At 45.7% G+C, this 27438-nt stretch overlaps 1 protein-coding gene across 2 annotated transcripts in view; it reads right to left on the reverse strand.

Moving 5' to 3' along the window:
- Positions 1 to 678: 678 nt before the first annotated feature.
- The window catches only part of SLC37A2 (solute carrier family 37 member 2), a 50022-nt gene continuing 23262 nt past the window's right edge, over positions 679 to 27438 (reverse strand). The window contains exons 4-18 of one of the 2 annotated variants that reach the window (XM_066639321.1): positions 26763 to 26841; positions 23126 to 23261; positions 20300 to 20376; positions 19000 to 19166; positions 16179 to 16216; positions 15156 to 15320; positions 14356 to 14446; positions 13710 to 13772; positions 13195 to 13280; positions 11428 to 11476; positions 8650 to 8723; positions 7935 to 8013; positions 7436 to 7533; positions 6591 to 6655; positions 679 to 1083 (exon numbers count right to left, since the gene is read on the reverse strand). In XM_066639321.1, the coding sequence (XP_066495418.1) occupies positions 1068 to 1083; positions 6591 to 6655; positions 7436 to 7533; positions 7935 to 8013; positions 8650 to 8723; positions 11428 to 11476; positions 13195 to 13280; positions 13710 to 13772; positions 14356 to 14446; positions 15156 to 15320; positions 16179 to 16216; positions 19000 to 19166; positions 20300 to 20376; positions 23126 to 23261; positions 26763 to 26841 (1283 nt within the window). In that variant the 3' untranslated portion in view covers positions 679 to 1067. Of the gene's footprint in view, positions 1084 to 6590; positions 6656 to 7435; positions 7534 to 7934; positions 8014 to 8649; positions 8724 to 11427; positions 11477 to 13194; positions 13281 to 13709; positions 13773 to 14355; positions 14447 to 15155; positions 15321 to 16178; positions 16217 to 18999; positions 19167 to 20299; positions 20377 to 23125; positions 23262 to 26762; positions 26842 to 27438 lie in introns of those variants that run through there. The other variant, XR_010794975.1, reaches the window with a different exon arrangement.

The following is a 27438-nucleotide window of genomic DNA, read 5'->3' on the forward strand; positions in this document are numbered from 1 at the left end:
TATCATGTAGTGTCGTGCTGTTAGTCAGGGTTGGCAACCTTCAGTCTCAAAAGACTATGGTATAAGCCTGCAGCACCCGGTATTCCCTAGCAGTCTCCCATCCAAGTACTAACCAGGCCTGACCCTGCTTAGCTTCAGAGATCAGACAAGATCAGGAGATAGTGTTCAGTACAGAGAGATGGCTGACAACCTTCAGTCTCGAAAGACTATGGTATAAGCCTACAGCACCCGGTATTCCCAGGCGGTCTCCCATCCAAGTACTAACCAGGCCTGACCCTGCTTAGCTTCCAAGGTCATACGAGATCAGGAATGTGCAGGGTAACAGTTGCTATGATAAAGATGAGCAGATGAATGGATGTCTCCAAATGCAAAATATTGCCTGGCCAGCTTCCTGTATGCAGTGGGCTGGCTGGAAGCTCAAGAAATCACAGATTTTACGGGTGCAGTTCCAAGTAGTCCCACAGCAGCAGCTGGGGCTATCCCTGGGCAAGGGGACCAATGTGCCCTTACCTTGAGGAGACCACTAGCGTGCTACTTGCCAGCACTGGATACAGAATGGCTCATTGCCGACGTTAGGTTTGGGCTGCCCATCACAAAAGGATCCAAACAAAACTATAGACAAGTGGATCCCTGAATAATACTACTGAATAGGTTGGGATAGAAATGACCCACACTGCACCGGTTTGGCACCATTTTTAATAACAATAAAAAAGAGCATCAACACCAACAGAAACGCAACTAGCAATCGATACAAAACAGAGGCCTTGAGATGTGGCACGGATCCCAAATGCGCCACTTCCTTTTGTCCCGGGTCCTACTGTATCATTCCCACTGGTCTCTTTCAACAGTTTTTTCTTCCTTTGTCTTTGAATGCAGTGGATTCCAAGCTGGGCTGTTTGCCTGTTCTATTTTTTGAGAGTCCTACTTGTTTCTGGAGCACATTCCGGTTTTCCACGCCAGCTTCATTAATTCCTCCCTCTGTGAACCGGGGGGTGGGGGAGGGCGATGAAACCGACCCTCTCTGCAAAGCTCATCCCCATCGGAGTCCTCTGAATATGTGAGTCACATCAGAATTCTTTGAAGCTGCAAGGCCAAAGAGAATGGTTAGAAGGAAGATCACTGAGCACCATATACATCGATGATTGAAGCCAAGGTCTATAGATGCAGAGGTCTGAAAATCTTGCAAGCTGAGTTAGGGCACAATCCTATCCCAGCCACAATGCAGCCCCAACGTAAGGGAACAAATGTTCCCATACCTTGAGGAGGCTCTGTGTGACTGCCTCCCCACCATAGAATGCAGTACAGACCCTATTAGCACAGCTGCATCAGTGCTGGAAAATTGGATAGGATTGGGGCCTTAGAGCCCAATCCTAAGCATGTCTACTCAGAAGTAAGTCCTGTTGTAGTCAATGGGCTTACTCCCAGGAAAGTGTGGATAGGATTGTAGCCACAGTCACTTAATATTTGCACATCGATTTTTGAGAATGCAAAGCATTTTTCATGTATTATATTCGTTTAAGCCTTACACCAACTCTGTAAGGTAAGGAAATTTTCAAATCTCCCTATTGCAGCTGTAGCTGAGAAGGAACAATTTGTTTAAGGTCAGTTATTGGGTTCATAGCAGAGGAGAGATTCAAACCAGGACAGTCCTGACTCCTGACTCTCAGCTATCAGCTTAGAGTTGCTTCCTACAAATCTCAGATAAAGCTTTGAGCACATTTGCAAGTGACTTGCAAGTGTTTGTCACTCAAATAAAAGAGCCAGTATAATGTCCTTGACCAGCGGTTCCCAAAATTTTTTGACTGGCGGCTCCCTTGACCTACTGGCCCATCGGCCACAGCTGCCCATTAGGGCTACAATCCTATACATTGTATAGAATGGCATGTTTTTGCGAGGATTCTGCAGCTCCCCTGGCTGGTTTCCATGGCTCTCTGGGGAGCCACAGCTCAGTTTGGGAACCACTGTCCTAGATGCTTATGCATCCCTGAACAGGAGCAGTGGCGTCACTAGGATTTGCATCACCCGGTGCGGGAGGCCTGCGCGTCACCCCATGTAGTGGGTGGGGCAGCGCCCCAGGTGGTGGGCATGGAGATGTACCATCGCCCTGCCCCCACTGGTTTTTTGGCTGTACCTTTTGATAGAACACAGATATTTCAATCTGGTTTGTTTCATTGCATTCTACATGAAATTACGCATTGATTGATATATAACATAATGATATTATTCTTCCAAATTCTGATTTTCATGGTTTTGATAACTTGTAGAGTCACACACACCCACCCACCCACCCACACACCTGTGTCAACTTACTAACAACTTATTGCAGCAGTTCTCAAACTTTTAGTACTGGGATCCACTTTTTAGAATGACAGTCTTTCGGGGACACATTGGAAGTGATGTCATGGGCAGAAGTGACATCATCAAGCAAATTAAAATAATTATAAATAATTAAATTAAAATAAAAGAAATAATTAAATAAGGGGGAGCCAGTCCTGTTCCACCAAGTGAATCTACTCTGAAGTAAGTCCTATTGTGGTCAATGGGGCTTACTCTCAGGAAAGTGTGGGTAGGATTGCAGCCTGTGAGCCCAATCCTAGGCATGTCTACTCTGAAGTAAGTCACATAGTGGTCAATCGGGCTTACTCTATGGAAAGTGTTGGTAGGATTGCAGCCTGTGAGCCCAATCCTAGGCATGTCTACTCAGGAGTAAGTCCCATAGTGGTCAATGGAGCTTACTCTGTAGCCTGCCTGCAATAACAACCCCCCAAAAAAGAACCAATGAGATTTCCAGCCCTCCCCAGTGCCCAGTTTAAAGTTCTTCTATTTCAAGCATATCAAGATCAAGACCCTCCTGGCTTTGCAAGTGCAAAATAGAAAACATTCCCCTTACCAGTTCAAGCCTCTTTTTTTTGTCCTTTTTAGTGGGGGGGGGGGGGGAAGGCTGCCTTCTGGAGCATTTGTTGCACTCCAGCTCCATTGGATCAGGACCATTCTGGTGTCCTCTTATTCCCCTTTGCCTGGCCTGACCACAAGCCAAGGAATGTCTGCCTACTTGTGAGTAATCGTGGCCATGTGGCTTTCTATGTTTTGGGCTCAATAGACTCGAGGGAGGGACCTTCTCAGGTGTTTTTTGGGGGGGCTGCATTCATTGGATCAGGACCATTCTGGTGTCAGTGGATTCCTCTCAGCCTGCCCTTTCCAATGGACTATGGCAAGTACACCTACTTGCGAGTAAACGCGTGATACGGCTCACTTTCCATAGGGCTCTATGCATTTTTTATTTCCTTTTTTTGGCCATAACTTTTGAAGGAAAGGAGCTACTTCACTCCGTTTTTTCGCATTGCATTCCGCTGGACATTCCGCATCCAACGGTGTATGGCATGATGGAGTAGCTCCTAATGCCGCAATTTTAGCACGTCATCCCCCAGGGTGCGTCACCCCCCTCCGCACGTTGTGCGGCCCACACCCCCCACATCTCCTAGCAATGCCACTGAACAGGAGTCTTTCCCATCCTTACCTGGGGATACCAGGGATTGATTACTGCATCTTCTCATGGAAAGCAGGTACTCTTAAAAGCTTGGGAATGGGGTAAACAAGACTGAAATCCCTGTTTGACCAGGAAGCTTGTTTGAAATGTGAATCTAGAAGTCTTGGGTTGCAATCCTTGGTGGTCTTAACAGAGGCTGAATGGTACTGCCCCATCCTCCCTGCTCTAGAGGAACCCCTATATTGCAAGGTAAGAATTCAAGAAGGCAGGAGGAGAAATTGGTGAGCTGCTTAGATGCCCCTGAGCTGACCATGGAAATGCAGATGTACAAATGACCAAGCAACAGAAAAGTCCAAACCGGCCAAACTCTCCAATACTAACTTCGCCACCAGAGATTCAAGCACAATCCAACTTTTTCCACCCAGGCTTATAGAGGACCGAGAAAGAAAGATGACGCCTTTGACCATGAGTACCAAAGACACCCCAAAAGCAGGAAACCTCTCAAGTGGCACCAGGGGGCAGAGATGTGGACTTACCGTGACTTATGGCCCAGAACGTGCCTACTCAAGAGAGATGTTAAACCTGCAAATACAATCAACATACGGTGTACCGGGATTCTTGGGGTGTCTGTGATGGGAGGGTTTAGGTGAAAATGCCTTTCCTTTAAAAGTGCAGCCTTTTAAAACAGTGGTTCTCAAGGTCCAATGAGACATTCTGGGGGACAACAGCCCCCTTGTGCCTCCCCAGGAATGCCCAGTTTAAAAAGCATGATGTGATAGCAATGTTCTCTTGCTTCTTACTCCAAATCATTAGCTGATGACTGCAGGGAGCACTCAGCCCATAAATGAGGAGGTGGTCTATCCAATGCAGAAGAGCTCAATGGAGTCAATAGCCTTATGGGCAGTATTAACGGGATGGTTTCACATTCAGTTTGTCATTCTAAGTCCTAATCCAATCAGGAATAAATCATGCAGAAGTGAATGTCTCCCCCAAAGACTCTCTTGGGTGAACCATTTTGAGAACCACTGCTTCAAAACAAATTTGTAAGGTACTTACAGCCCAATCCTATGCATGTCTACTCAGAAGTAAATCCCATTATAGTCAATGGTGTTTGCTCCCAGGAAAGTGAGGATAGGATTGGGTTGTTAATCACAAAAATCAAAATGCTTAGCAGATGATTTGTTAAGCTTTCAAACTGGTTATAATCTTCCAGATCAGGACCACTGATGTACAGGGTAAGATTATAGAGGTAAATATTCCACAACTCAACTGATTCATCCCCAAGATATGATTGCCATGTCATTTCTTCAATTGGGAAGGATTTTGGATTGGTTGATTTTCATGTATTTATTCCATGGCTGCCAGCATGAAGTCACAGAATCACAGAATGTTGGAAGGGACCTCAGAGATCATCTAGATGAACACCTTGCACAATGCAGGCAGCAGGGAGTATCTATAGGAGAGGACACCTGGGGGGTGCTGTAACACAACTGAGGTGAGGAGAAACTTTGGGATCTATTTCAGCCAGGGCTTGCAAAATATCTACTAATTTCACTAATGGTTTTGAAAGTTGTGCTTAGGACGCAGACAATGAAATCATTGAAAAAAGGCTCATGTTGTTGAACATCCACATTGCTTCAGTGTGATATTCAACATCCTTTCACTTCCTTGTCTACTGCTGCTTTATAGTTTCATGTATTGTTTTCCTTCGCCCCACTGCAGTGTAATCCAAATGGCCGGGACGATCCACACGATTTTATTTACAGGCATTTTGACATCATTATAATGTCATCATAAGGACTGTCACATCCCCAATAAAAAACAAGTGTGTTTGGCTCACTCCCTGCTCTAGAGGGAAGCAGCTTATGGCTCCTGAACCCTAAACACAGCCATGCAATGAACATGACTAATTCAAATGGACTCTGATGTATCTATTTCTCATTTTCCTTCCACTGAGAGCCTTTTCTTCACAAGAACTTAGTGTCATGCTATGAGCCTCTCCCAGGCTCCTTCAACAACCTCAAAGATGTCATGGGGGAGGAAAATCAGGAAACAAAAAATCACACAGAAAATTTGAATATTGGAAAGGGGGAAAGGTAAGTCACAGACATACTCACAACGCAAACTATTTTGTATCCAACACTACTGGTTCTGTTAATGCCATACAACAGCTAGGAAGGCACATGGAGGAGAAGTTTGCTGTTAGTACTGGTTAAGGAGACACTGCGGGGTTTGAGTGTGATGGTGAGGCTGGAGATATAAGCTCTTGTTTGGATGTTGGCTAACTGTGGAGAGTTTGTTAAAATGTGTATCCTCTTTGATAAACCCAGTGGGACTCTTAAGGTATATCACAAAATATTCACATTTCAATACTATGCATTCTAAAAACTTAGAAAAACAGTAAGGTATAGTGGTTAGAGGGTTGGAGATGCACTGGAAGAGTAAGAAACATTCCAAGACTGAATTGGCAATTTAAAGCTTGAGCAAGATTGCCTTGTAAGTCCCTGGTTTATATGACCATAATTTGCTAACTACAGTTTGCTAAGCACAAACTTGGGGAATTGTAGGTTGTTAACTAACTAGAGCTAGAACAAACCAGGATTAAACCACTATTCAAACGTGGTTTGCTATCCTTGATTGTTCTAACCTTAGTTAGTGAACAACCCTCAGTTCCTTGAGTTTTGTATACAGTGAGGTACCGTGGTTTGTTCTAAGAGCATAAGGAGAAGTTTTCACTCTCCATCTGGTGTATGAGATGGGAGGGAGGGCTGTGAGACCCTGTGGCTTCTTTAACCTTGTTCACAAAGTGCTAAATGATTGAGGTTATGTCTGAAGCAGGGCAGGGAACCTCGGTGTAGATGGTGTTGTCATTTTGAGATGAGTTCTGTCATCTTGCTTTTCTGGACGCGTGGTTGGTAAGGAGACCAAGGACACCGCAGGTGGCAGCACCCACCCCGGGGAGTCTGACAAGGACTTGTTGACAGACTGATAAACTTGGGATCCTGGGGCATTTGAGGCTCACAGCTATTCAATCTTAAAGCACAGGTTGCAAACAATACCTAGAACTCTACAGGCAAATGCAATGGATTCTACGAATACATACCCCCTCTTTCTTGTGTAGCGGCCACACCATCCTCGCATTTCTTTGTACACCACCCGTGAAAGGAGCTGGAAGAGGGAGACGCATTCCGAATTAGCCTTCGTGGTAGCTGTGTGTGTGTGGTTACGTCAGGATAATTGAATGCCATCTTCAGATGCAATCTCCTTGTCACTTGCAAGGGAGAGGCATCAGGATACAAGCAGGGGTTCCCAATGGGACGCTGCAGGATGTCCCTGGTTGTTCCTCCTACTTGTTCCTTCCATTCATGAGATTTGGGTTCTACTATCTTGGATCTCGCAAGATTTGGTGAGATTCAATATGGCGGCACCAAATCTCACAAGACTGGGGTGCTTCCATCTTTGGTCTCACCAAATCTCAAGAGGTTGGGGGGGCACCAATTTGGATCTTGTGAGATTTCATGAGATCCAAGATAGCAGTGCCTGGCTCAACCAGGAAAAAGAGTCTGCAGGGGTTTCATGTCCCAGGTAAGTTTGGGAACCATGGGGATACAGGTATCTTGTGAGCTCCCAGAGGCATCTGGAGGGCTTCTGTGAGATATAGGAAGCTGGAATTAGGCCAGCCATCAACCTGGGACCTTAAGCTTGCAAAGCACCCACTGTTTCATGCAGCATGGACCTTCCCCAGGTTCTGTCAGGGCTAGAGTAGATTTTAACCTCTCTCTAGAATCTACCTTCCCAATTTAACTGGGCTGGGATTTCTCTTTTAGTTTGCAAAGTCAAAGGCTACCACAGACACAATCCACCAGAAGGCGAAAACCACCTGCCATTGTACACAAACCGTTTTTAAAGCAGATTTGGAATACAGAATGTTCTGCAGGAGAAACTCACCAGGCAAGCCAATATGTCAGCTGTTATCAACATGTAGAAGACGTTGGTCCAGCTGCTGCTAGAGATCAGACCGGCTAGCAAGGGCCCAAGAGCAGCACCTTCAGGAGGAAAAGAATGGGGTCAAAAGGTTGCCACCAAGGGTATGGTCCAGCTCAAGGCAGTTTGTAGGCAGTTCCAGCCTTCCTACACAAATGGAAAAGGGGGTCCATGCTCCCAAATCCTTCATGCCTATGTGTGCCCAGCTATGGGATGTGATCTGGCTATTTGGTCCTTAGTGTCTACTTTGGGAAGTGAACTCTGATCCCCAAACTGACCAATTGGCACTAGCTGGGTTTGGACTGGATGTGAATCTCAGGTATGGGACCAGCTCTTTTCATATCCCCTGAAGTCCTCTTTTGGGGACAGGAAGAACCTCTGACCCATTGAGATCACACAGATTTCCTCCAAATTAAACAATGCATTCGCCCAACAGGAGCTCCAAGGAGTTCTAGCTACTCACCGATAGATCCAGTTCCATCGATGATTGCTGTAACAGTGGAAAGAGCCTTTGCATTTCCTTTGAGACTCTCGTGAGTGCCCTGTAGCAGAAGAAAAGCAAACAGGGCAATTTAATAAAATGGAAATAACGTTATTTTTCCATTTATAAGGTGCTTATTACTCCACACTGATGGAGCTTGGAGGAAAACATTTCCAGAATGCCTCGTGGATGTGTAACTGCTTTGTGCCAGAGGATAGAAAAGACTTTCCAAGTTGTCAATGCCTTGTGTTCTAGCCCTCACTCTCTCACAGCCAAGGTGTCACATCTACACTTCACAGAAAGAACGCATTTCCTAAATGTGCCTAATGAAAGCAAACCATTGTGCTGTGGGTATGTGCACAATCCCATTCCAGGAATTAGCTCAAGTCCCAGAGAGGAAGAGAGTTGGGAAAGGAAACCACTGACATCACAGGAGGTGTGTTCATCAGTGAAAATGCAAGGGCTGCAGGAAGCGACTCCGAGAAGAGACATTCTCTTGTTATCTGGTGTGCTGCCTGGGGCATTTGGTGGGCCGCTGTGAGATACAGGAAGCTGGACTAGATGGGCCTATGGCCTGATCCAGTGGGGCTGTTCTTATGTTCTTATTGAACTATCTCTGTACCCATTTTAGGCTGCCTGTAAAAAAAAAAAAAGCCCCAGAAATGCATCTGTCAAATGCCAGGGGTGCAATTCTTACCAAGTCAGCTGACACTGCCGTTGTGATGAGAGCATAAGGCCCGTTCACCAGGGCTCCGCAGATAAGTAACATGACTGTAGAGCAAAAGAGAAGACATCAGCGATGCAATGGGACCTGCTGCTTGATAGCCCACATGCACAGGGAGGAGCTGCATCTAAGTGGAGGTTCATGTGCTTCATATGCAGAAAGCACAAAGTTCAATCCATGGCATCTCCGGCTGGGATTAGGGAAGACACCCCCCCTCCTGAAACCCTGGAGAACTGCTGCTAGTCATGGAAGATGGGACTGAACTGGACGCACCGTGGGCCTGACTCAGTAAAAGGTAGCTTTTCACACTATCAGGAATTGTGCTTCAAGGAGGCAGGTGACCAGAACAGGTTGAATATCCCTTATCCAGAATTCCAAAATACAGAATATTTTGAGCAGCAACATAACTTTTTTTTTTTACTTTTTTTGCCTAAAGCAATAAAATCATGAACTGTGCTTCATGCACAAGCCTTGTTTCATGCACAAAATTATTAAAAAAAAAAATTATAAAATTACCTTCAGGCTATGTGTATAAGGAGTCTTTGAAACATACGTGAATATGTATGGATGTGTAACTGCCTTTGTGCCAGAGGACAGAATAGCCTTTCCAAGTTGTCAATGCCTTGTGTTCTAGCCTCCTATTCAAGTTTAGATTTGGGCCCCATCACCAAGATCTCTCACTATGTATATACAAGTATATAAGATCTCTCACTATGTATATACTCGTACAAGTATTCCGAAATACAGAAAAATCCAAAACGGTTCTTATCCCAAGTACTTTGGAAAAGGGATGCCCAACCTGTACTACTAATAGTTTTATCAAGAGGACACCTTGGCAGCTGTCACTTTTCATGAGGAAGGCAGAGATGCGACTCGCTAATCAGGGCCAAATTAAGCCATGCTGGGTCCATAAAAGAAATCAAGCCTGAGAGAGTCCGTCCTATAACATTACCCCCCAAAAGGATACTATTCTTTTATTTTACCAGATAAATGGCTTTGGGAATGACTCTTGTTGAAAAGTATTCTTCATAATACTATTCCACCAGAAAAAGATGGACTAGTAGTAGTGGAGGGCTGTTACATTAGCTGTGACATGTTGCCTTCTAAAGACCTACTTGGCAGGTTTAGAAATGCCCCGAAGGAAGAACGAGTCTGTAACTCTGGCCTTAAAGAGGTAGACTATCTTTTACACATTGTTTTGCACTGTGTTAGCAATCAAGTGCCCAGAGACCCGTACCTTCTCCCATGATTAAGAACTAAAAAAGGTCTTCCTGAGAATGTTTTCCTACAATTTTTGTTGGCGGGAGATTCTGAACTCGTGACCCTTCCAGTTGCGAAATTTTTACACCTGAGTAACTTGAAGAGGGCTAATCTCTTGGTCCTAAGCAACCTGGAGTTACCTCGCAAGTAAATTGTTGTGTTTTAACCTTTATCTTTATTTTTCTTTTTAACATATATTTATATATTGGATTGTTTAGAGATATTATGTGTTAATTTTTTATGCCTAATAAAGGTTTGATTGATTGATTGACTAGAAATAGTAATGCTATATATTTGCATATATTCCTAGGTCAGGATGCAATGAAAAACACATTGCACGTAAATATTTTGTACTATGTCTTGTGAAGTGCCTTCAAATTAAAATATTCCTGAATATAATATAAAATTGGGGCCTGTCCATGACAGCAATTGAAACAACGGCCTCACAGCCCAATTCGAAAGCTCCAGGTGGCTAGTGGCCTTCGTTGGGTTCAGCACAGACGCACTGGACAAGGGCTGACTGGGCACATGGTGTCACAGGTGTGTCTTACAGCATGTTTGTGTCACTCAGCACTGACGCTGACCCAACTCAAGATTGGGACCTCAGGCAGCAGATTTGTGGGCAGTGCCCATCTCTGTCATAAGTACATAAGAACATAAGAACAACCCCACTGGATCAGGCCATAGGCCCATCTAGTCCAGCTTCCTGTATCTCACAGCAGCCCCACCAAATGCCCCAGGGAGCACACCTGATAACAAGAGACCTGCATCCTGGTGCCCTCCCTTGCATCTGACATAGCCCATTTCTAAAATCAGGAGGTTGCACATACACATCATGGCTTGTAACCCGTAATGGATTTTTCCTCCGGAAACATTTCCAATCCCCTTTTAAAGGCATCTAAGCCAGATGCCGCCACCACATCCTGTGGCAAGGAGTTCCACAGACCAACCACACGCTGAGTGAAGAAATATTTTCTTTTGTCTGTCCTAACTCTCCCAATACTCAATTTTAGTGGATGTCCCCTGGTTCTGGTGTTATGTGAGAGTGTAAAGAGCATCTCTCTATCCACTTTATCCTTCCCACTTTGTCCTCCCTCTTGCCTCAACTGCTCCTCCATCTGCTTCCAATCCCTGGAGTGGAAAAGGAAGAGGGGGAGAGAGAGGAAGAGGAAGTGTAGAGGGGAAACGACTGCTGAGCCAGTACATTGGAGAGTGGGAGAAGCAGAGAGCTGGCACAACGCCAGGAAAGCAGGCAGCATTTGGCATGCCGTTTCAGGCATCCGGAGATCTTGGGCCCAGCCCTGGCGAGACTTGCATTCTGCACCATTGCTGGAAAGTTCCCAGGAGGGATGCATATTTAACAGACTTCTGACTTTTTGTATTTTATGTCTTTTATGATCTTTTGTAAGTTGCTTTGGATCCCCAGATGGGGAGAAAAGCAGGACAAAAATACAGTGAATGAATGAATTGAATGAATGAATGAATAAATACCTATTGTAATGCCTAGTCCACTGTGGCCCACAGAGTTGTAGATGAACAACTGAAAGGGAAAGCAACACAATAAATTAGAACTTCCAACTCTGAACAATTCCTTCTTCCATGAAGCAAAGTCTCTTAATTTTTTTCTGTTATGACATATACTGCCCTTCGTCCATGGAGGTCAGGGTGGTCGAAAATTGGTTAGGATTTGGGCCTCCTAATAATGTGGTAAAATAATGTGGTAAAAGCCCATATCTTGCTTAAGGCCTCCTTTTGCAGCTGTGTTGAGTCTCGTTAAACATTCTGTCCCAGCTGGTTATCATTCTAATTTCCCTTTTATAATAATAATAATAATAATAATAATAATAATAATAATAATAATAATACAGGTATTTATATACCGCCTTTCTTGGTCGTCAGATTTTTCCTCAGACTTTAATTCGAGGCGGTTTACATAGGCAGGCAATACTAAATCCCAATAGGGATTTTTACAATTGAAGAAGGTTCTGTCTTTCAAGAACCACAACATTTCAGATGGATCTTTAATGATCTGGTATCACATTCTGGCCTCCATTTCCTTCCACGCAGGCTGACAGCGGCCAAAGAGCAGGTGGAATAACTCAGCATAGCTCGGCTTGTCAGCTGCTTCAAGGTCTCGCCATTCACGATGCCGGTGGCCTCGAACTGGCGACCTTCGAATGTTATCTTCAGGCAAACGGAGGCTCCAGACCTCCTGCCTTTTGTGTTTGAAATGGTCACTTTAGGTATGCAGCGGAATGTGCAAAGAACTGAGACATTTGTGTTCTGTTCAGGAGAGGCTGGGATGAGAGCCAGGATGGTGCAGTGGTTCACCACTGGAAGTGGAGTCTGACCTGGAAGATCTAGTCTCAAATCCCCATTCAACCACAAAACTTCCTGGGTGACCTTGAGTCAGTCCTTATGTCTCAGCCTCTCCTACCTTACAAGGTTGTTGTGAGGACAAAAGGAGGGAAGGAACATACACCACCCCGAGTTTCTTGGAGGGAGGGTGGTATATAACGGTGTGAAAAATAAAAAAATGCATTTTCCTTCTACCAGGTCCTCCCATGGAAGGAGACATATGCAGAAGGGGGAGGATGTGTGGGGAAAATTGAGTTGCTTTCCAACTGGGGGCCCATTTTGTCCTCTCCATTATCTGAGCTGTTTGTACTCCAGTCTGCTTCAGATCCTTCCATATCTAGACATAGGTTGGGCATCTCTTATCTGAAGTGCTTGGGACCAGAAGAATTTTGGATATTGTATTTTTCCACATTTTGGAATACTTGTATATACATAATGAGAGATCTTGCAGATGGGTTCCAAGTCTAAACACAAAATTCATGTATGTTTCATAGACCCCTTGTATACATAGCCTGAAGGCAATTTTATACAATTTTTAAAAAATAATTTTGTGCATGAAACAAGGTTTGTGCATGAAACAGTTTGTGAGTTTAATTTCTTTAGGCATTTTTTTTAAAAGTTATGTTGGCACTGAAACAAGTTCTGTATTTTGGAATACTTCGTATTTCAGAATTCCAGATGAGGGATGCCCAACTTGTACAGGCTGTCAGTCATGCCAGATCTGACAGACAAAAAAAAAGCCAGTCTCTGAATATTTGGAACAGACCCAAGAGAAGTTCAGCACAGTCATAATGGAGATGGATTGGGGAGGGGCGCTATGAGTGGAAAAGCACAAGAGAGAGCTCCCATTTCGATTGGGTGAATCTGGGATATGGAACACTCTGCAAGGAGAAGACTCACCATGGGGGCAGCCAAAATCAGCATCACACAGCAGGTCGTGCCTCGGCCGCCAGAGTAGTCGGAGACGAGACCGGCTGTGATGCCTCCTACACGACAAAAGTCCTAGTTTACAATCAGACATTAGGTAAAATCAACCAAGATCATAAGACCTGCCTTGCTCAACCAGGTCAAAGTCTAAAAAGCCTAGTATCCTGTTTCCGCTGGTGGACAGTCACTGATTTCCCCAAAGTCTGGTTCAGACAATCACCTGTGCTCACTTGTTAGCAGAATTCAGGAGAAACCCAAGTATACTGCCTTAATCCAGCCCTGAGTCAGTTTGTTTCTGGCTCTGTTGGGTCTGAAAAAAGATCCACATGGATCCCACAAGCCTGAAGCCTGCCCAGCCCTGTTCTAGCCTGTCCACACAGACTCCCCCCAGGTAGCCACTTCTGCATTCCAGACAGAGTTTGCTCTTGCCTCTTGGGGTCTGGCAGTCACACGCAAGGAAAGGACCAATCAAAATGACCGCAACTAACCGATGATGCCGCCAACGTCAAAGAGAGTGGATATGTCTCCGGCCTTCTGGGGGCTGAAATGAGCTGCAAAGGAAAAGCAGAAGGGGTGACTGAGGTGGTCTCGCTGTCACTCAATGCCGAAGCAGGTGTTTCCTGTGCAAAAGGTCCCATGTTCAATCCCTGGCATTTCTCATGAAAAGGATTTAAGGGGGCAGGGATAGAACCAATGGAATCATTGGAAAGGCCCAGCCAGGAGAATTGGGATAGACTCAGTGGCGTCACTAGTGGGGGGTGCAGACCACAACAGTGACACCCTCAGAGTGAGACTGATTGTTCCAAGAGCCAATGAAGTGTTATTACGACACAGCAGGGAACCAATAAGTTGTTAGTATGAGCCAGTTCTCATTTCTATGTATCGCAGCTCTTACTAGAACTGTTATTCAGTTGTGCGAGTGTCATCAAGTTGGCCACTGGGTTTTTGTTGGTTGCTGATTTGTTGGGTGACCTTTCCTGTGATATATTAAAATTAAATAAATCAATAAAGTTAATGGGGATTACACCAACCCTAGGGATGCCTCTCTATTTAGCTGTGCGTACGATATTGCCATTTATTCTGCATGGTCTGGTCAGAGCTTCTTGACTCACAGATCAAGTTCTAAGTACTCACCCACATTCATGATATAGAGGGGGAGCCAGAAGAGGAACGTGTAACTGACAAGTTTGGCGAAGAGAAGGCAAAAGGAAAACTCTAGCACTCCCTGCAGAGATGAGAGAGAGAGAATGAAATCCCATCAGGTGTACGCAAAACCATTTCAAATATAACAAGGGTCTGGTCCATGATCACATCTGTAATCAGTCTTCACTTATCTAAATCGCATCCATCCCCACCACACTTATCTGCTGCTAAACCCACAGTGCTAAAAAAACAACAAGCATCTTTCAGCAAAAAAGGAATTCGGTGACATCCCTACTGAGACTCCTATTAGACATCTCAGCAGGGAGGTTGCCGAACTCTTGTTGATATTGAGCATAACATTCCCCTTTTGCTCCCAGCAGATCAGATTTTATAAGATGGTATCTACAGATTCAATGCATTTTCTACATTTGTGGAAAAATATATATTTAAATATGCAGCATCTTATCACACTAGCCATTTGGGTAGCAAGTACATGCAAATACTTTTGCAGTTAAGTATGTATTTAAATAGAAGTTTGTTTTTTTCAGCGATGGGAAAAAATCTGGGGATTTTTAGTAGAAAGGGCTGGAGTGGAAAAAAAGGCAGCTGCACAAATTTTTGATGGAATGGAAATGGGGAGAGCTGTCAGAGGATGTTACAGTTGAACAGGACCTTAGAGGTCATCTAGTCCAACCTCCTGTTCAGTGCAGTTTTTAAGTTTAAAACAATCGGTCGTCCTGCATCACATCTGTTTGTTCTTCAGTAAACCATTTATGACAGCTGCCACTCACAGGTATCCTGAGGGCAGCAAGGAAACTGATGGCTTCCCGTTCCTCTGTCGGTTCTTTGACGCTTTCGGCTACATCAATGATGTTTTCTTGGCTGTTGCTGGAAACGTTGAGGCTTCCGTCGCCGATGGAAAGTCCCCCATCAAGATCTTTCTCCTCTGAGCCAGTCTGAGAGAAAAACAAATAAGGTTTAGATTTGGCCCATTGACAGGCCCACTGCATCCTGGATAACTGTATCCCTTCCCAGTACTGGACATTTGCATCCGTTCCTTTTGCATCCCAGACATTTGTGTCTCAATATATGCATATTTATATTAGATGTATTTTTTATTTTTAAAGTGCAAAGGTAGGGTTATCTTAAGGCTTTGGATATATAACATAGGGTTTGTTGCCCTGTTATAGTGGGATGCAATTGACAGGGACACCCCCCCCCCCCCAAAAAAAAACAAAAAAAAACCTGATGTGAATGTCCAGGGTTGTCAATGACTGGGAAGCATTTGACCAGGACACGATTGTCCAGGACACAAATACCCTTGTACTATTTGGCCCCTCTGGGATTAGAGGGCCACCTTGGGCTGTCCCTACATCCTGGAAGGAGTCTGATGCTACTCCAAAAACTGAAACCTCCTTCATCACTCCCTCTCTCTTTTCCACCTAGTGCTGACTTCAGGTGGGTGTCTCTGCCAACCTGCCACAGGAGGTGACCAGTCAGTCTCACAGATTGACTGGCCCCCCCTCTGTGTGCCAGTAGATCTGTCATACATCTATTTGCCCCCTTCTCCCACTTTCCCTTGTAAGGAGCAACCCTCGTTTTCAGGCCACATGTGCAGGGAAATGCACAAGGGAGGTGAAGTGGTTGATGGGTACATCAACATTCCTGCAGAACTGAAACTGGACCCAGGGCTGTGTAAGATACTAGTCCACAGGGGGGAAAAAAAGTTGGACAAGTTGCACAATGAAAGGAAGGGGGGAAAATACCAGAGTTAAGGAGGGGTAGAACCTAAGGAAAAAAGATGTCAAGCTTACATGATGCTGAGGTGGACTGCAGTCAACATCTTCTGGATCTGAGAGAGAGAAAGAGAGAGAGAGAAAGAGACTGTGTTAAGAAAGGATAACTAACCCACTGTCTGAGATGTTGGTAGTCAGAGTGAGTATTTTACACTCTATGACTCAGGAATAAGAACATAAGAACATAAGAACAGCCCCACTGGATCAGGCCATAGGCCCATCTAGTCCAGCTTCCTGTATCTCACAGCAGCCCACCAAATGCCCCAGGGAGCACACCAGATAACAAGAGACCTCATCCTGGTGCCCTCCCTTGCATCTGGCATTCTGACATAACCCATTTCTAAAATCAGGAGGTTGCGCATACACATCATGGCTTGTACCCCATAATGGATTTTTCCTCCAGAAACCTGTCCAATCCCCTTTTAAAGGCGTCTAGGCTAGACGCCAGCACCACATCCTGTGGCAAGGAGTTCCACAGACCGATCACACGCTGAGTAAAGAAATATTTTCTTTTGTCTGTCCTAACCTGCCCAACACTCAATTTTAGTGGATGTCCCCTGGTTCTGGTATTATGTGAGAGTGTAAAGAGCATCTCTCTATCCACTCTGTCCATCCCCTGCATAATTTTGTATGTCTCAATCATGTCCCTCCTCAGACATCCCTTTTCTAGGCGGAAGAGGCCCAAATGCCGTAGCCTTTCCTCATAAGGAAGGTGCCCCAGCCCCATAATCATCTTAGTCGCTCTCTTTTGCACCTTTTCCATTTCCACTATGTCTTTTTTGAGATGCGGCAACCAGAACTGGACACAATACTCCAGGTGTGGCCTTACCATCGATTTGTACAACGGCATTATAATACTAGCCGTTTTGTTCTCAATACCCTTCCTAATGATCCCAAGCATAGAATTGGCCTTCTTCACTGCCGCCGCACATTGGGTCGACACTTTCATCAACCTGTCCACCACCACCCCAAGATCTCTCTCCTGATCTGTCACAGACAGCTCAGAACCCATCAGCCTAAATCTAAAGTTTTGATTTTTTGCCCCAATGTGCATGACTTTACACTTACTGACATTGAAGCGCATCTGCCGTTTTGCTGCCCATTCTGCCAGTCTGGAGAGATCCTTCTGGAGCTCCTCACAATCACTTCTGGTCTTTACCACTCGGAAAAGTTTGGTGTCGTCTGCAAACTTAGCCACTTCACTGCTCAACCCTGTCTCCAGGTCATTTATGAAGAGGTTGAAAAGCACCGGTCCCAGGACAGATCCTTGGGGCACACCGCTTTTCACCTCTCTCCATTGTGAAAATTGCCCATTGACACCCACTCTCTGCTTCCTGGCCTCCAACCAGTTCTCAATCCATGAGAGGACCTGTCCTCTAATTCCCTGACTGTGGAGTTTTTTCAGTAGCCTTTGGTGAGGGACCGTGTCAAACGCCTTCTGAAAGTCCAGATATATAATGTTCACGGGTTCTCCCGCATCCACATGCCTGTTGACCTTTTCAAAGAATTCTATAAGGTTCGTGAGACAAGACTTACCCTTACAGAAGCCATGCTGACTCTCCCTCAGCAAGGCCTGTTCGTCTATGTGTTTTGAGACCCTATCTTGGATGAGGCATTCCACCATCTTAGCCGGTATGGATGTTAGGCTGACCGGCCTATAGTTTCCCGGGTCCCCCCCTCTTTCCCTTTTTAAAAATAGGCGTGACATTTGCTATTCTCCAATCTTCTGGCACCATGGCCGTTTTGAGGGACAAGTTGCATACCTTAGTCAAGAGATCTGCAACTTCATTCTTCAATTCCTTAATAACTCTTGGGCGTATGCCATCAGGGCCCGGTGACTTATTGATCTTTAATTTATCAATGAGGTCTGAAACATCTTCTCTTTTAACCTCTATCTGACTTAACTCCTCGGTCAGGAGGGGCCGTTCGGGCAGCGGTATCTGCCCGAGATCTTCTGCCGTGAAGACAGATGCAAAGAACTCATTTAATTTCTCTGCCATCTCTAAGTCTCCTTTTATCTCCCCTTTCCCTCCCTCACCATCCAGTGAATGGTGAAGGTCAGTACCCACAGCGATGACAAGGAGCTTATGAGAATACAAAATTGCAGTAAGGAAAGGAGCCCAGCTGAGAAGATTTTTGCTGGCAGCTGCAGGTGGAAGGCCACTCACTGTCTATGCTCCACCAATGCTATGAAAAAGTTTCTGATGCTTGGGAATATGTGCTATGCACAGGGGGATCTCCAGGGACTGGGAAGGTGTGTTCCTGGACTTGAACAAGTGTGCAAAATAAGGTAAATCCTTATAAAATTCCCTGTTAGAAAGGGAATTTTGACAGATGCAGCTTTTCCCTTACCCTCTAGCACTGTGAAATAACAGGGTAAGGGAAAAGCTGCATTTGTCAAAATTCCCTTTTTAACACAGCTTCCAAAAGCACAAAAGAACTCTGGTGCATATGATCAACCCTAAGGGTACATCATTATGCTTGTTCCTGCCCCTAGATGGCAACATCCGTAGGTCTGATATGTTCCTTGTCCTGAAATGAATAGAGGCTCAGGGGTTCCTTGTTGCTAAAAAGGCTGAAAGAGGTCTTCTATACATTTAGAAAGCATCACTTTGTTCTCTGGATAACACCCTGATCCTAAATATAATATGTTTTAGATGTCCCACTGGTATCAGTAGGATTTACTTGCAAGGCAAAGGGTGCTTGGGATTATAGCCAGGGAGCCTCAAAATGGAGCAGGCAGCCCCCCCAACACACACACACACACACACACACACACACACACACACACACACACACACACACACGAGGCAGGCAGTCCCATGTTCTTGGCACTTACATTCAATGATGAACAAGAAGCAGATAACCCCCATGCAGGCAATGATGATTCCAGGCACAATGAAGGACAGCCCCCATGCCTTTGAAACCCAGACGCCTGCAATTAAGGACCCCAGGATGTTTCCGACGGACGTGTGTGAATTCCAGATGCCCATGATGAAGCCTCGTCTGGCGAGAGAAAGCAGAGAGAAACCATGAGCTCAGTCTTCTCTAGGAACTGCTAGATCAGCCAGATAGATCAACTGGTGATAGATCAACTAGTGATTTGCTAGACCTGGAAGCTTATATGACTCCTGCCCTGAGTAATAACTCAAAACCTGATGAGGTGGGATGAGCTGTGGACCCAATCCTGGGCCCTGATGCTGGGCCAGACGCTGTAGAGACCCCAGAACAGGAGTCCTCAGAAACAGCACTCTCAGAGCTTCAACCCTCCCATTCCATGAAGCTTGCCCTATCAATGAAATGCACCTGCTTTGCGTGAAAGAGGTTTGTGGCTCAGTTGCTGGCATCTCTAAATAGGCCGTGAAGGACCCCTCTCTCAAGCCCTGGAGACACTGCCAGTCAGTGTTGACAATACTGAACTAGTTGAACCAACAGCCTGACTGAGGGCCCAATCCTATCCAACTTTTGAGCTACGGTGTCGCCACAATGCAGCCCCATGGTAAGGCAACACATGTTCCCATACCTTCAGGAGGCCCCAGTGACTGCCTCTTTGCCACAGGATGCAGTGCACACCCCACTGGCACAATAACAACAACAACAACAACAACAACAACAGGTATTTATATACCGCCTTTCTTGGTCTTTATTCAAGACTTTATTCAAGGCGGTTTACATAGGCAGGCTTATTTAAATCCCTTAATAAATAGGGATTTTTACCATTTGAAAGAAGGTTCTTTCTTTCAAGAACCACTACATTCAGGTGTTTCATTCCGATCTGGCTTCACATTCTGGCCTCCATCCTCCCACGCTCAGAGCAGATGGAAATAGCTCGGCTTCAGCTTGTCAGCTGCTTCAAGCACAACTATACCAGCACTGGAAAACTGGATAGGATTGGGCCCTCAGTAGGCAGCCGCTTTCTAGGGTCAAGTTTGGGCTCCAGCCTGATAAGACTCCATTATCAGGCTCATATCGTATGTCCTCACGAAGGTGCCTTACAAATCACCTCAGACATTATATTAGTCATGGCAATATTTTCTGTTCCAGCATGGGAGTAAGTCAGGGACTTCCTCTAGAAAGACGGGGATGAAGCAACTAATATTTGAGGGGAAAAATGCATGTCATGAGGAAATCAGACTCACTTCCCCTTTCCAAACCAGTTGCCGACACATGACACCACCGAGGGCCATCCAGTTGTCTGCACCAAGCCATTCAAGATCTAACCACGGGTGAGAGAGAAAAGGAACAATACAGTTAGTGAGACTGAAATGCACACTCTGCAAAGTATTTGTTTGTGATTATGTTTACGATGCCCATCCTCCAAGGACCTCAATACATGAATAATGGAGCCCCATAACTACCATGGGAAATAGGGCTGAGAGAGAGCAAGTGGTTGTCTCACAGACCCCCAGTGAACTTCATGGGGATTTGAACTCAAGCCTTCTTAGTGTAAGGTGACCACCCTAACCACTACAACACGCTGGCTCTCCCAGGGCTATGGCTTTACATTGGCTACACACTCCCAGTTTTTTGCATCAAGGTAAGTAAGTCTAACAAGGCTGGTTCCCATGCTGCTTCAGCACAACCTGTTCCCACATTTCCTCATGGGCAAAACTGGATCAACCTACTGCACAAACCAGTTGGGAGGCCAAAGGAGTGAATGAGTGGGAGGAGAGCCGGCTAGGGCTTTTGGAGGAGCTTCAGGTGGCGTAAAGAGGAACAACGAGACTCTTTACACAATCGGGGACCAAAATAGAACCAGGTCTGACAACAATAAAGCGTCCACATCTGATGGGAGACTCATCACCCCAAGCCACAAGAAGCCCTCAAAAGTGGATGTCCCAACTGCACTGCTATTTCAGGGCTGATGAGAGTGACTAATCCTCATATGTATATTTCCACTCCCCTGTCGCTCTATGACAGGGGTGTCCAAAGTTTTTGGCAGGAGGGCCACATCGTCTCTCTGACAGTGTCAGGGGGAAAAAAAGAATTAATTTACATTTGAAATTTGAATAAATTTACATAAGTTTACATAAATGAATATATTAAAAATGAACTTCTATGAATGAATGAAGGTCTTGCAATAGCTCAAGGCCGATAAAAGGCCTTGCAGAAAGCAAGGCTGGCCTTTCCTTTGCTGGCACTGCTGCATCACAGACGTGAAACAAGCAGTGGAGGGAGCCCTCATCCCACAGCTCATGTGAGAGGAAACAGTTGCCCTCACGCTGAGAGCAGTTGCATCGGGCTTCAACAAATTTCCGGAGCACCAGAGGCTCATTGGAGACTGGGGGTTCGCTGAGGGCAACACTGAGAGGTCTCAAGGGCCGCAAGTGGCCCCAGGGCTGGGATTTGGGCACCCCTGTAATAGATGTTTTGTTTTAAAAAAAAAACCCTTCCCTTTGATCCAAATTGAGGATTTCTCACATCTCCCTGGGCCTCAGGGAAACCAGAAGTTGCATTTCTGGTTCTGGTTTCCCCTAAGGAAACCGTAAGTTGTGTTTTTTTTTTTTAACCAAAATGGCCATTCTGAAGCCCACAGAGGCTGTGGGTGGACACTGTGGCCTCTGTGGGCTTCAGAAAGCCTTCTGGAGGTGACAGGAACGCAGCTCAGGTTGGGCTGAATCTGGCCAGGGGATCCAGCATTGAGCCAGATCCATGGATACAGAATCTGTGGATATAGAGGCCCCACCTGTACACATCTCCACAGCGGAGTAAAGCTCATCACAGAACACATACACAAACCACCATCTGCTCCTGTTTTCAGGTATGTCTCTACACACCCAAGGGGATTTGGGGTTGGCAACCTTCAGTCTAGAAAGACTATGGCATAAGCCTACAGCACCCAGTATTCCCAAGCGGTCTCCCATCCAAGTACTAACCAGGCCTGCCCTGCTTAGCTTCCGAGATCAGACAAGATCAGGAATGTGCAGGCTCGAGGCAGGCTTCTGCTGCAAGTCCAATGTTAACATGCAACAAGGCAAGGCCCACACCCACAGACAGAAAACAATGTAAAGGAGGCTCATTATGAGATGATTCACTGGAGTTACACAAGGACACAGGTCTCTGCAGCTTCAGCAGCAGCTTGCTGGGAATCCAAGCACTTTGTCCTCTGTTGTAAAAAAAATGACTGGCTTGGGCTTCAGGCTTGCATGGGCTTTACCAGTAGATCAATCAAGTAAAATGCTCATTAATTCCTCAGAGAACAAAGTGTGATCAGAGATGCTGACACTGAATGGTTCACTTGCTTATTTTTTTGAAGCCATTCCATTGTGGAAAACCTCAAAGTAAAAGGACATTCGGACAGTGGTCCAGCACTCCCTTACTAAGAATTCAGAGGAAAAAGACATATGCTCACTGAATCACAGTTTTTCAGCAATTCATGAGCACGAGTTTAGGGCACTCAGACCCCTAACAGAAACATCTTGCATTAGACCTGATAAACACTCATTTGACCAGCTTGTCTCATTTGGACAGACACAGCTGGGATGGAAATACTGAATGCATCCTTCTACCAGTGGCTAATTATATCTGGCTTTCTGTTTGCCCAGACTGTGGAGTAGGTGACAACGAAAATCCATAGTGGCAAACAATGGAAACAGTTTCACCCTGAGCAGGCAGATGGCACAAGGAAACAACACCCACTCAGAAGGAGATAGAGCAAATCAAAGACACAGGTCAGATAAGGGAGGCTTGGCAACTCCGGTGTAATATACGAGGGCTGAGTATGTCAGGGACAAGTCCTTGATGACAATGGTGATACAGTATTATTTATACAGCCCCGTCATTGCTCATGGCACTTTACAAAGCAGTCTAAACAAAAAGGGACAGGTCTCTGTCCCAAACAGCTTGCAGTTTGCATTTTGGCACACCCTGTAAGCTTTGTGGTGCTTTGTATTCAGGCCTTCCCCATCCAAAATTAGCACTGACTCTACACTAGAGTTGCAGACTCTTGACAGTCATCTCCATACCTGAACAAGCACGAAGTACCAAAGCTCGTGGATATTCCAGTAGAATCCCAGGCCAAATAAGGCAGTGAACAAGCCACTCAGCACCATTCCTCCGGAAAGATAGTAGCGGATCGGGAGGCGTTCGCCAAAAATTCCACTGCAGGAGATGGGAGCAAACACAGTCAAACTGTTGCAGTCTTCTGATCCTTTTCAACCTTTTTTCACCTCAGGACATACCCATCAGGTTTTTTGACAACTGACAAGATACACCAAACTGCTGGCTGGGGGCTCACCAACCCAAATGACCCTACTAATAAATGACCCTCCCCAAACTCTGGCGGAACACTTGTGGACCATTTGCGGAGCACCAGTGTACTGGGGTCCAATGGTTGAAAATCACTGCACTATAATATGGATCCTTTCCATGGACTCACAGGAAACCCAAAGTCTTGTTGGGGGAGCTGATAATGCAATTACTTCCCAGGCCTTTGCCCCAGCATGACTTGAGGGGCAGAACTCCTGTATTATATAGGAAGAAGCCACTCTGAACCAGCTCTCACGTCATAGGGGCAATGTCAGAATGGGACCTTTGCATTTGGGAAAGGACTAGTGTTCAGAAAGCCTATGCTGCCCCACAACCCCAGATCTGTCCCGTCATCATGTATTGCCCTGAAACTCCTCCATGCATCTTTAACCCTTTTCAGAGTCATTTAAGTCAACAAATATCCCATACTTCTAGTAGGAAATGCAACAATTAATTTTCTGGAGTGTGAAGATCCTGTCTTTTGTCTGCCCTGCCAATCAATTTCCCTAGGTGACCTCTGAGGTCTAGAATTAGGACAGAGGGAGGCATCCTGCTTCTCAGGTTGGGCTGTATTATTATTAACAGTATTTATATACCGCTTTTCAACTAAAAGTTCACAAAGCGGTTTACAGAGAAAAATCAAATAACTAAATGGCTCCCTGTCCCAAAAGGGCTCACAATCTAAAAAGATGCAAATGAATACCAGCAGACAGCCACTAGAACAGACAGTGCTGGGGTGAGGTGGGCCAGTTACTCTCCCCCTGCTAAAAAAAGGAGCACCCACTTGAAAAAGTGCCTCTTACCCAATTAGCAGGGGTTGTTCTGCTTCTCAGGCACAACAAAAAAGAAGAGAAATATTTGGGGGCATAAAGACACTTTATTCGAAGTGAAGAGGAAAATATAGCACAATGATTATCATCCAATGAATTGAATACTCACATGATTTATAAAATTAATCAATTTATCCAGTAATTAATAATTCCCAAATACTGAAGCAATCTAATTCTAGAGCTGTTCTAAAAGAGAACATTTTAGGGGCAGGAGGTCTGGTCTAGAGGGTAGAGCCTCCATTTCCCTGAAGATAACATCCGCAGGTTGCCAGTTCGAGGCCACCGGCACCGTGCGACCTTGAAGCAGCTGACAAGCTGAGCCGAGTTATTCCATCTGCTCTGAGCGTGGGAGGATGGAGGCCAGAATGCAATACCAGATCAGAGTGAAACATCTGGACTGTTGTGGTTCTTGAAAGATAGAACCTTCTTTCAATTGTAAAAATCCCTACAGGGATTTAAATAGCCTGCCTATGTAAACCGCCTTGAATAAAGTCTGAGGAGAAATCTGATGACCAAGAAAGGCGGTATATAAATACCTGTATTATTATTATTATTATTATTATTATTATTATTATTATTATAGCTCAGGCATTTTGCAGACATGTGCTACATATGAAGCAGCTCCCCACTGGTCCATCTGTGTTAACAGGGTCAACTGAGATTGGCAGAGGCTCTCCAGGGTTCTTCCCAGCTCAAGCTGGAGATGCCAGGGATTGAACCTGGGAACTCTCTGAAGGCACAGCAAGGAGCCTGCTATTCAGCCAAGGTCTTCTGCACACAGCAGGCAGAGCTGCTTATATACAAAGCTCTGTGAAGCTCTTTAATCAGTATTTAGGTGACAAAAGAGTTTTCTCATTCCCTAAGCAAATAAAATCCATCATTTGGGCAAGGATCTTGTTGACATCCTACCTTAGCAAATTTCTTATCCCCCAACTGTAATCGCTCTCATTATGGGGTTTCTATATCTCTAACTAGTTCCTGAATGGCTTTGAAATGGGCAGATTGCTGTCGGTCTGCCTCTTGATATGTGGAGCCAAAGTAAACAAACATTATGGATTTGTCCTAAGAGCACCTGTGAGATTGTTTGAGATCGTTTGGTGTTTTAACAGCCTGGGTCTACCAAGTGCTCTGTGACAAATTGTAGCCTTGGCTGAAGATGGAGAAGGCTTTTAGTGAAGGTAAACCAACTTAAATGGCTATCACTACCAAAGGTACCAGTAACATTACTGGAAGGTAATTAAGAAAATTACCTTGCTAAGTCTGACTAAAGTTCACCCCTCCCTAAAACGTCAGCCAAGTGCTCTGGGAAACCTCAAGCAAGCAAGTGTGCAGATGCTCCATGATCCCTGAACTCTGGATCAGATGAGAGCTGAATCAGACAATCAACAAAATCCGGTAGGACCGGATTGCACCCAGGGCCAGACAACTGATGAGGCCCAGAGGAGAAGCGACTGCAGGTAGTGGGGGCGATAACGAGGAAATGCACGGACAGATGAGATAACGGCCTAGAGCAGTGTTTCTCAACCAGTGGTACAGGTACCACCGTTGGTACTTGAGGTGGTGTCTGGTGGTACTCGCAGGGCCCCTGGAGCCCTGCCGCCCGGCAGCAAGATCAGGAACATGATGCAACAGATAGCAGTAGGAGGCTTGGCTCAGCGGGCAGAGCTCCATAGCATTCTTTCCTGCGCTTGAAAAAGCCCTCCCATCCACCCTGAGCTGGTGTTTGTTGCATCACATCTGGCCTCCCAAACCAGAAGTAACAGGTGATGATATCATTGCCATTCAGCTGGTAATTTGAATAGGTGGACCATGTGAAACGACGCAGTGTGGAACAACCCTTGAGAAACACTGGTGTAGAGGGCTCTGGGAGACACTCTGGGAGAGTTTGAGAGCCTGTAAGTCTTTGCTTAAGGGACGGGGGGGGCGGGGGGAAGGCAGCGATACGACGCCCAACATCGCGCTGCTGTGGAGGGCCACAGAGGCCGCTTCCACTCACCTCCGATTGCAGCAGCCTCCTGGCAGTTGGAGGAGCCTGGCACCTGCCTCAGCAAGGCTCTCCACGCAGCGCAGGCCCCTGCAGAATGCGACTGTGACTGCTTCCTGTTTCTCTAGCGGGTCTCTGCCTTCCCCCCTTCCCCGCCCCTTAAGGGGGCAGAGCCCAGGGCCCTCAGGTTGGGGCATTGCAATGCCCCACTGCTCTAGCCCACCACTCTACTGTGCACTCAAACACTTCCACTACCTTTTCAAATGTAGGACACAGTAGGAGGATGTACTACCAAGGGGCAGATGGGGGGAAGCAAGTCCCAGCGTGGTATTTTGCCACGGGGCTTCCAGGACATGGCTCTGGCATCGATGATACCACCCGACTTTGCTGAGTGGGTAGCTTGACTCTGAATGCGCTGCAATTGTGATCTGGTTCTGCAGGAAATGTCGACACACCTTGCCGCAGGAGGAGCACATCACAAAACAAAAACAGGAGCAGAAAGCCCTACACTTTTCTTCTTCCTGCATTGTAAGGACATACCTGATAAACATTCCTATGGCGTAGGCAACCAGGAAGGCATTATCGAGGGCCCCAAAGAGTTCCTTATAATTTGCCTGATCTGGAAGAAGAAACAGTTTTAGCTCCCAAACAGCATCCCGCCAAACAGCTGGAATACCAAAGTCACAGAAGCATCAACCCCAAAGCAACTGGCAACTGGAGAAAAAAAAAATATCATAAATCCCTGCATGTAAAAGACGAGCACATCAGCAGAAACCCCCTGAGGGCTGATCAGTCACAGCCAAAAGCACTTCTTGAGTCTGGTGTTGCACACTAGCCTCATGCAGCATTTTTCAGTTTTTTCTATCTTCAGGAACCTATTCCACATCAACTGATTTGTTCCTGTGCAGTCCTCCCCACCCTGTCCACCTTCCGGCACCCTGAAGTGGTACAGTCTTAGCAGGGCTGTGCCATAGCTTTCTGTCTGAATAGATTTTTCTTTGACATATTGGGAGCCTGGCTCACACAGAGCTGTTGTGAGGATAAAAGGGAGAAAGACATAAAGCATAATTGTGGGCGAATAATCAAAGACTCAAAGAGTTGGAAGGGACTCACAAGGTCATTTAGTCCAACTCCTGCCTGTAGCAGGAAAGGTGTTATTATATGAATAAGTATATCATTCTCCTTTGTTGTTCATGGAGTTGGGTGAAGGGTTGGC

The sequence above is a fragment of the Tiliqua scincoides genome, chromosome 11 (genome assembly GCF_035046505.1).
Source record: "Tiliqua scincoides isolate rTilSci1 chromosome 11, rTilSci1.hap2, whole genome shotgun sequence".
Lineage (NCBI taxonomy): Eukaryota > Metazoa > Chordata > Lepidosauria > Squamata > Scincidae > Tiliqua > Tiliqua scincoides.